Source organism: Octodon degus, unplaced genomic scaffold (assembly GCF_000260255.1).
Source record: "Octodon degus isolate 3935 unplaced genomic scaffold, OctDeg1.0 scaffold00027, whole genome shotgun sequence".
Taxonomy (NCBI): Eukaryota; Metazoa; Chordata; class Mammalia; order Rodentia; family Octodontidae; genus Octodon; species Octodon degus.
In genome coordinates, this window is record NW_004524603.1 from 14429616 (window position 1) to 14438642 (window position 9027).

Genomic DNA, 9027 nt, shown 5'->3' on the forward strand with positions numbered 1-9027 from the left:
TATGTATATCATCTGTATATATCTGAACCAAGTTGTGTGCAGAGAGGTTGATATATTTACAGAAAACAATTTTTACAATTAAAGTTCGCATTTAAACATGAACCTGTGTGCTGTGACCTTGGCCTGGCCCGGAATGTGGGCCGGGGTACGCAGGCACAGTGGCCACGGCCCCTGGCTGGAGGCTGCCTTCCTGTCCAGCGACGGCAGGCGAGACCGGGGAGCAGCTGCCCACCCTTCCAGACGCTGCAGTCTGGAAGACTCCAGAAGCCAAAGCTGAGAAGAATACACCATCTAGAAGAGCCATGGTCGCGTAATCTCAACCCCATTAGGCAACTTCCAGAAAAAGCCCTTTTGTTTTACAACATCTCTGACCAAATTTATATAGAGTATAGGTGTGTGCACTTGTATAATCTAAACTTCCCATTTTTCACCTGCCGAGGAGTTGGTTAAACTCACGCAGAATCATTTGCCGCCCTGTCGGCTCTCAAGCCCCATGGTGGGTGTGCAAAGCCAGGTTCCTCCTCTGAGGTTTGAACCTTGCACCTCCTGAGGATGGGCGTTGTGAGGACAGGTATGACTGCTGCATGTGTGAAATGGTGCTCCTGGCTGGAGCGGAGGAAAGCATTTCGTGTTGAACCGTTTCATAGAAAGTCCTTTCAGTAGAAGTAATCACAGCTTTTGAGTGAATTAATTTGCCCAGATGTTTGTGCTAAAAAGGAGAGGACCCCGTTCTCTGGGGCACAGCGTGGCTGAGAAAGCTGGCTCCTGTGTGGGCTGTGTGGAAGGACAGAGCCCAAGTCTGCGAGGAAACCAGGTCCACGCAGGCAGTAGTGTAAGTCAAAATGGAAACTGAAACAAGCCATACTTACATTTAAAAGTGAGCAAAAGTCTTAGTATGGATTAAGTGTTCCCTGACTACGTGTATCATTTTGGTTAGAATCACTAGGAACACACGCAGTGCTTCTGGGAAGAAGGGGCGTCCTGCACTGGCCACCTTGCAGGTAGGGAACCGCGATAGGGGATTTGCTTTTTCATAGGCCAGCATCCTCTTTTCCTCTGTGAGAGGCATGGGCTGCTAGGTGGTCCTTTTGCTGCTGTTTAGATTCTCTGTCACTGTTTGGCTAAAGCAGAGTAACGCCATCTCGAAGCACATACTGCTGCCGAGGTAAGCCTAATGTTTCGTGATGTGCGCAGGCAGCATTTTTGTAGCTGCTACATAACCCATTAAAACATCGCTCTTCACTCTGCGGAGGACACCTGGGTCTGTGCTCCTTGGTTTGAAAATGATCTACTACTTCCTGCTCGGTTTGCCCTCACAAAGGGAAGCGTGAGGCCCCCTCCAGCCCCTGCCACGCAAAGCACTGGCAAGGTGCTTGGAAGGAGGGCCTCACAGGAAAATGCCAGGGCAGTGTTAATGACGGCAACCCTTGGGTAACACACTTGGTCGATGGAAGATCTAACCAAGCTGGTAGCTGAACATTACTGGCTTCTGATGACAGAATGCTGTACTTTTTGCCATTTAATTCAAAGGGAATTCAAACAGTTGTATGACACTGTTAGAATGCTTTCTCTTCTCGGTACTCACAGGAAAAAAGAATCCATCTCAGATATAAATAACATTTATATATCGAGTAAATAAACTAGGATGAGCATACTAACATGTTTTTAATTATCAAAATTAAGTTTATCAATTACATATCAATAATTACAATAACTTTCAGTATGAACTTAACTAAAAAAGTTCCATTAATATCTTCTGTTGACAAGAAATGTGAAGCATAAAAAATAGATTACATTATAGTAACATTGTTTTGCTGAAAGCAGTATGCAAATACACCCACAGGGAGGAAAAAAAAGTTTTAACTACTCAAGAATTTATTTTTATGAATAAGGGATGTCACACTGCTGTGGTGTTTAAATTATACTAAATTTTTAGAAGGGTATGTAACAGTTTACTTGGATGACACTAGAAAGTACATACTTTGGCAACTACCCATGAAAGAGGTGAATGTAAATGTGAGGGGCACACATGATTTGTAACAATACTTTTGGGGACAGCACGGGCAAGAGCATAAGTGGAGCACTGCTTTAAACACTTGAGGGACCCTTTCAGACTCACTGGGGAGTCCGAGGCCCCTGGCAGGTGGAGTGGTTTTCAACATGCATCACACCCAGAGGGTTCTCATGCACACCAACAGTGAGAAAGCACTGCTTTAAAAAAAAAAAAAGCACTTGACAATAGCTACGGTTGAAGGAGGAAACAGCCTCACGTTTGCTGTTGCACAGAAACCGAACAAGCGCTAGGTAAGCACCAGAACTCAGAGCAACACTCGGGAAGGAGGCCTGGCAGGGCCAGACAAGCCTGGAAAGACCCCACCCGGGCCAGGGACAGGACACCACGGGGGGATAGGGAGCTCGGGCAGGCCCAGGGCCCTGCTCACCACAGCTGAGGCAGCAAGTTCCCAGGGTGAGGAAAGTCACTAGGAGGGTTGGCCGGCAGCACGGAAATGACTGAGGAGGGTGGTGTACTTGCCGTGAAAAGGCCCTTGGGGTCCTCTGTTCCCTTTTGGTCCCACGGGTGGCCTAAAGGGCAGCCTGGGAATGCCTCTGCCTCTGTCCCTCACTGGGCCAGGCTCTGCAGCAGCTGCTCTCGCTTCCGGGGGTCACAGAAGAACTGCAGTTTCCTGGGGAGCAGCTTCACCTCCACAGGCATTGCCTCATACTCCTCGCTGTCGATACTGAAGGCGCCCTGGCTGCCCTGTGGGGGAGAGGGTGTTAGGGCTGCGCTTGGGAAGTGCGGGACACAACCGTGCTGCTTCTAGAAACATCCAGCCCTCCCACTGGTGAAAAAGGGCTGGCTTTGACCCTTTGCTTTCCTCCCAGAGCATTCTGGGACTTATCAACAAGGTGAAAGTTTTCCAATACTTATCAAAAGGAAGGGGCAAGCATGCAATATGTGGTCCTCGTCCCTAAGCTTTCTCAAATGAAAAGTGACAAAGACTAACTTATGAAAGGTGTTCTGTCCACTGGATCATTTTCATCCTCATAAGGGTCAGAGATCTGTATCTAAGGGCATCAGCATTAGTAAAAGGGCCCTGGAAACTCAAACATGCATTTAATTCAGCGTTTGCCAGTCACCCAGAAACTCCTGTATACCACCGTCCTGTGGGAATTCCGTAGCATCACAGGACGGCTCTCAAGGTGACCTGCAGTCACTTTCCTTGGCTAACTCCAGTTAAACAATTACAATTCAGGTACTGTTACAACACTCCAGTTTTCACTTTTACTTAGATTATTGTGGCATTTTACAATACAGAAAAATTAAGTGCTGAACTAATATCTGGTACCAGATCCTTTATTTAAAATGCACTGCATTATTCAACAGCTAGACAACTCTTCATATTAGACCTTTTTTGGAGACAGGGTCTGACTAGTCCAGGATGGCCTTGAACTCACTGTGTAGTCAGTCCTGCCTCAGCGCCTCCTAGTGCTGGGATTAGAGGAATGCACCACACCAACAGGCTACCTCTGATACTGTTGACATGGTGAAAACACAAGGTTGGGGCCTGGGAAATAGCTCAGTAGAATAAGCGCTTCCCTGGCAAGCGCAAGGGCCTGAGTTTAATCCCGTGTTCCGCCAAATAATAACAACATATAAGGTCACATTTGAGGTCTCCCTCACGAAGTCCCAGACCTGACAAAGTGCTTGGCACACAGTAGATGCCTCTGCCCACCTCACCTCGGGAAGCAGCAGGCTGCAGCGGCTGGCTTGGAGACACTCGGTGCCCTCGGTGCGCAGCTGGGGGTCTCTCACCTTCCTACTTCTGTGGGCACAGGGAAAAGCAAGCTTAGGAACCACACGCCACATCGGGATATAAAACTACAGCAAACTTTCCCTCCTATGGGGTTAAAAAAGTGGGCAGAGATGTGGGTTCTTCAGGGTCTTTTTTGTAGCGAGCCCTGCCTGGCCTTATGATAGATTCAAGACCGAGAAGGCTCACTGGTAAGAGAGATACATGTCTTCCGCATGTATCTGATTCTTAGCTAGTAATTGCAGTTTTTTAAATTAGAATGAAATAAAACCTCTTATTTGGTTCTTTTTGTGATTATTACCTGAAGAAAATACTTTTCAAGATAAGCTAATCTTATACATTCCCTGATGGTTCTCTGCGCTCATACTACTGGGCCCAGGGTTTCTTGACCACATGGCTTTGGAATAGAGCTGCCAGACACAGACCTGCATGTGCACCCTTTCTGCGTAGGCCTCCTAACAGAAAAGGGGGAGAGCAAACCCGAGCAGGTCAGTCCATATCACTGCCAGGTGGGTGACAGCAATTCTTCATAAAGGAAAAGGTCACCAGGGTTCAGGAAGCAGATTCACTGTGTTCTAATCAGCCATCCACAAAACGTTCATGACGACGTCCCATTTCCTGCATTATGAACCAGCTGCTGCTGCTGAATCCGCACCATAGTGACTTCCCCTGGCTTAAGGATCAGGGTGGGGTTTTCCTCTTAGTTTTGGACATTAGTTTTATAAAGGCGATTTGAAGATCGCTGGTTGCATTGGGCAGGCTCAGTTAAGCCTGATTCTGCACAAGAGGAGGAGAGATGGGCTGTTCCCCTCTTCCCTGTGCTCCATATACTGCGTGCAAGTCAAAAGGCTGTGGAGGGAGCTATTCCATCTGTGAAGAATCCGTACCCAAGGTGAACACCACAGACTAACCAAAGGCATTGTGCTGGCAGCACCGAGGCAGCTCAGGATGCAGCCATGGAGACCAGGCCGCCGCGACAGCAATGTCCATGCCCTAAATGGGCACAAGATGGAGCCCTGAGACAAAGCACAGAGAGCCGGAGCCGAGCAGATTACCAGTTGGCATGGGAACACGCCAGCCCCTCAGAGGCTCTGCTGGAGGGTGGATTGTATTCTTAGCCAATAAAATTGGGGCAGTGGAAGGACTTAACAAATCAGGCAGGACTAGGAATGGCCTGTTGTATTGGAAAAGGGAAAATGCCTGGGAAGTGTCCAAGGTGCTCAATACCTTTTCAAGTTTTTCACGAATGCCTGGGGAATAGAAAAGATGAACTGACGTGCCATGTAAGGGACCTGGGGAAGCAGTACACAAACTTTTCATGTGTGACTAAAAACGTCCATCAGTACAGATGGTCATATTGTATTCCTAGATGGGGAAAAGATGCAGAGACGTTAAATGACCTCAGTCACAAAGTCAGCGAGTAGCGGAATAAAGATCTGTATTCAGCTCTTCTACGTGGAAACTAGAGTGCCTGATGCCAGGCTACGCTCCACTGGATTCCTTAATTTCAGTTGAAAGGCAAAAGGCTGCTCTCACAGCTGATCGACCACAATGAGCAGGGTAGGCCAGAGCAGGAAAGGGGCGTTGCACATAACGGCTCCGTAGGGAAAAAAGAAATGCAAAATTCCTAGCCAGAGCAGCCTTCGGTGCGTCTCTCAGTGCCTGTGGAGCCCTCTCGGTAGCAGGGACCAAGAATACAAACCACTTGAGGAAGCCCCGTTTCCTACAAACCGCAATCCACTTACCCTATGATTATGAAATCTCCTTTGCTGACAGTGTCGGGTTCAATGCAGATGTTCATAAAGTCTTCTTTGCTCTAAGAAGTTAAGACCACCGCTAATGTCAGTATGCTTGATGTTTTGGCTAACACAGCTTATTCTCATACCCTGCCTTCGTGTTTGTAGGTTCAGGTTCTGAAGCTGTGAATTACACAGGGGATTCTACTTCTAGTGATATAATCCTAATTTTTTTTTCACAAGAGTTCATATAGGATAATTAACAAATTCATCTCCATTGCTTTTTGTTGTTCTTAGTTTTTTGAGAAAATGTCTCACGGTGCAGTTTATGCTGGCCTCGAACTTGCTACGTAGCCTCGAACTCACAATTCGCGTGCCTCAGCCTCCCGAATGGAATGCGAGGTTTCCAGGCATGTGCCATCTGTTTTCCATTCTATAAGCAAAATAAAAACTGAAGCGTGGGAGGTCTTTGCACTTTGTTACTCACAGTCATAGGGATTAAAGTCCCCTGGTTTCCTCCCTTTCTGCAGGCCAAGCTTCCTGCCTTTCTATACCAGCAATTTTCAGTCTTGACTATAGCAGTGTCATAGCAGACCATGGTACTAATTGCATGGTGTGCTGAGTCCAGGGGCCTGTGCTCTTTAAAGTGTTCTGCATGCCGATTTGGTGTGCAGTCAGTTGAGAAACACCAATCCCGCACTCCCTGATTATGTTTTTGGAACCCAGTCTTTGCCAACCACAGAAACTCTGGAAGATCTGCGCTGCAAGGAGTAGCTATGCAAACAGCCTTGGCCCGCACCGCTACTCACAGCGCACTACCAGTCAGTGTTTGCACACCTCACCTCAGGCGTTGGTCCTGAGATGCTTTGGTATCGGCTACTCTGGTGGGTGTTCAAGATCTGTAGGCTCAGGGTAACACCCAGGCCCCTGTGTACTAAAAGCCTTTACCTGAATTTCCAGGGCGCCACCGAAGCTCACTATGTCTGCGCCTGGAGTTCCAAAGTGCGCTGGCAGTGTGAGTCCTTGCTCAGGGTTCACCTTTCATTTCACCGAAGTGCCAGCAAGGTACTGTAAACTCTTTGGGGTGTTTGGGTTGTGTACATTAACAAAATACATATGAATTTCCTTTGCTTTCTTTTTTTTTGGTGCTGGGAATTGAACTCAGGACCTTGCGCTTGGCTAGGTAAGCGCTGCACGGCTGTGCTATGTCCTCAGCCCCACAAACACGAATTTCTGTCTACAAAGAACTTATATGGATGAGACAGATAAGCCAGAATAAAATGGGAAATTCTCCAGTATCCTGGAAGATGAGTACACTCGAAGTATGTCAAAGCATGTCAGAAAGTGACACCAACTGGATGTGGCAGTGCACACCTCTGATCCCAGCACTTGGGCTACAAAGTGAGCTCAAGGCCAGCCTAAACTGCACAATGAAACTGTCTCAAAAGACAAAAAGAAAAGAAAATTGGATAAAAGAAACATCAAGGAGCATGGGGTGGCACCCATGACAGTGGCTGCACTAAAGAGAGAGGCAGCTGAGAAGGTGACATCCAGGCAGAAACCTGCAGACAAGGAACATGTCCAGGGCTGCAGTTGTTGAGCACCAAATGCACTGCAGGGCTGATTAACACTCAGAACCCAGTTTCTGTCAAGTCAAAGTTAAGAACAAACTCAGACTCTAGCACTATCCTCAGAGCTTCTAGTTTGGATCAGCGGTGAAGCCCGAGACTTACTTTGGACAAGTTCCAGGCGGCATGATACTGCCGATCTTAGGACCACACTCAAAAGAACTAGTGGTCTAGGGAAGATGTCATGTACACAAGGAGGATGGCCTGGGGGAGAGGCCTTCAAGTGAGAACACAGTGCGTGAGGGTGGAGAAGAGGACCAAGGAAAGAAAACTGACCTAGATAGCAGAAGAAGGACGGTGGAGGGAAGACAGGTTTGGCCAGAAGGGCGCTGTGGGCCACTAGGATGTGCCTTTTGGAATGTATGAGGAGAGCCACTGGCCAGCTCTTCAGAGGACCACCATGCTGTGCCGGGCTGAGAATTAATGCTGATGAGGCAGTGAGCCAGGAAGGAACACGGGGGAACGTGTTGGAGTGCACCAGGGTGCAGCAGGTGCCAGGAACGATGGCTGAGGGAGGGAGGGTATGAGGGAAGGAGAATGGTTTACAGCAGGGAGAGGGAGGAGACAGCTGTTGGGTGACCAGGCCTACTGTTCAGGAGGGAAGAGGAAGGGGAGCGGCCACCTCTGAATGTGCTCCGGGGAAAGCAGAGCCACGCTCCAGGAGCAAGCAGAGGGCTGACCCTGCAAGGACCAGAGAAAAGCATGTCAGCCTTGCAGACCCTGAGCTCTGCCGGCTGAGCAAAGCTGCCACACAGCGCTCAAACAGACTGGGTGGGTTCCAATAAAAATCTTACAGTGAAATCTGAATTTCATTTCATTTTAATACCGAATTCAAGAAGGAAGCAATGAAACCTTTCTCCAAGTCAGTGATAAGAAACTGATACTATGGCTGAGTGGGGGTGGGGGGTGCACACCTGTCATTACAGCACTCGGAAAGCTGAGGCAGGATGACTGCAGAGAGCTCGAGGCCAGGTTGGGCCATGTAGTTCAAGACCTGCCTGAACTACATAGCAAGATCCTGTCTCAAGGGGAAAAAAAAAGGATGACATCTGCCATCACTACTTCTGTTCATTTCTACCTAAGTCCTAGCCAGTGGTATGATAAGACACAAGGTTGTAAAGGTACATATAAGGAGGAAACAAATCCTGTACTGCTTGGAGTTAATGTAGCAATTTCTAGGAAATCCAAAAGAATCCATAGATAGGAATTAGGCTGCTGATCAGCATCCACATCAAAAATCAATTACATGTCCATCTATTAAATCAGAAAATTAGTAAATTTTAAGGTGCTATTCGTAAAACGAAAGATAACCAGGGATATATTGAGCAAAAGACAAAATGCTACAGAGAAAAGTACAAAACTTCATTGAGAGCTGCTGGGGAGATGCACAGTGTCACATTCACTAGAAGACAAATGTCATTTCTGCTCAAAATGATCTATGGGCACAATGTAACCCAGACTAATACATAAAAGGTATTTTTAGGAATTTAATAAACATTCAAAAATATTTATAGTCAAAAGAGCCCACAGCCCAAAGGACTCTTAAAGGGCCAGGGAGATGGCTCAGTAGAATAAGTGCTTCCCTGGCAAGCACAAGGGCCTGAGTTCAATCCCCGGTTCCACCAAAAAAAATTTAAAAAATAGAATTATAAGTGTACACCAAAGGACTCTTGAAGAACAACTGAGGAATGTGTACAACCATAATTAGGAGAATAGTACCAGTACAGAAATAGGGAGACAAACATTTACATGTACGTGGACAATGTGTGACAGCTCTAAGTGGGAGCATTTTTTTTTAAAACAAAAACACTGATGCAAATAATTTTAATCTAGTATTTAATAGTAAATGAA

General features: G+C 47.1%; 1 protein-coding gene across 1 annotated transcript in view; it reads right to left on the bottom strand.

The window, feature by feature from the left end:
- Positions 1 to 1657: 1657 nt before the first annotated feature.
- Agk (acylglycerol kinase) overlaps positions 1658 to 9027 on the bottom strand; it is a 72438-nt gene continuing 65068 nt past the window's right edge. The window contains exons 13-15 of the mRNA XM_023712756.1: positions 5558 to 5628; positions 3740 to 3824; positions 1658 to 2758 (exon numbers count right to left, since the gene is read on the bottom strand). Of these exons, the coding sequence (XP_023568524.1) occupies positions 2621 to 2758; positions 3740 to 3824; positions 5558 to 5628 (294 nt within the window). The 3' untranslated portion in view covers positions 1658 to 2620. The remainder of the gene's footprint in view (positions 2759 to 3739; positions 3825 to 5557; positions 5629 to 9027) is intronic.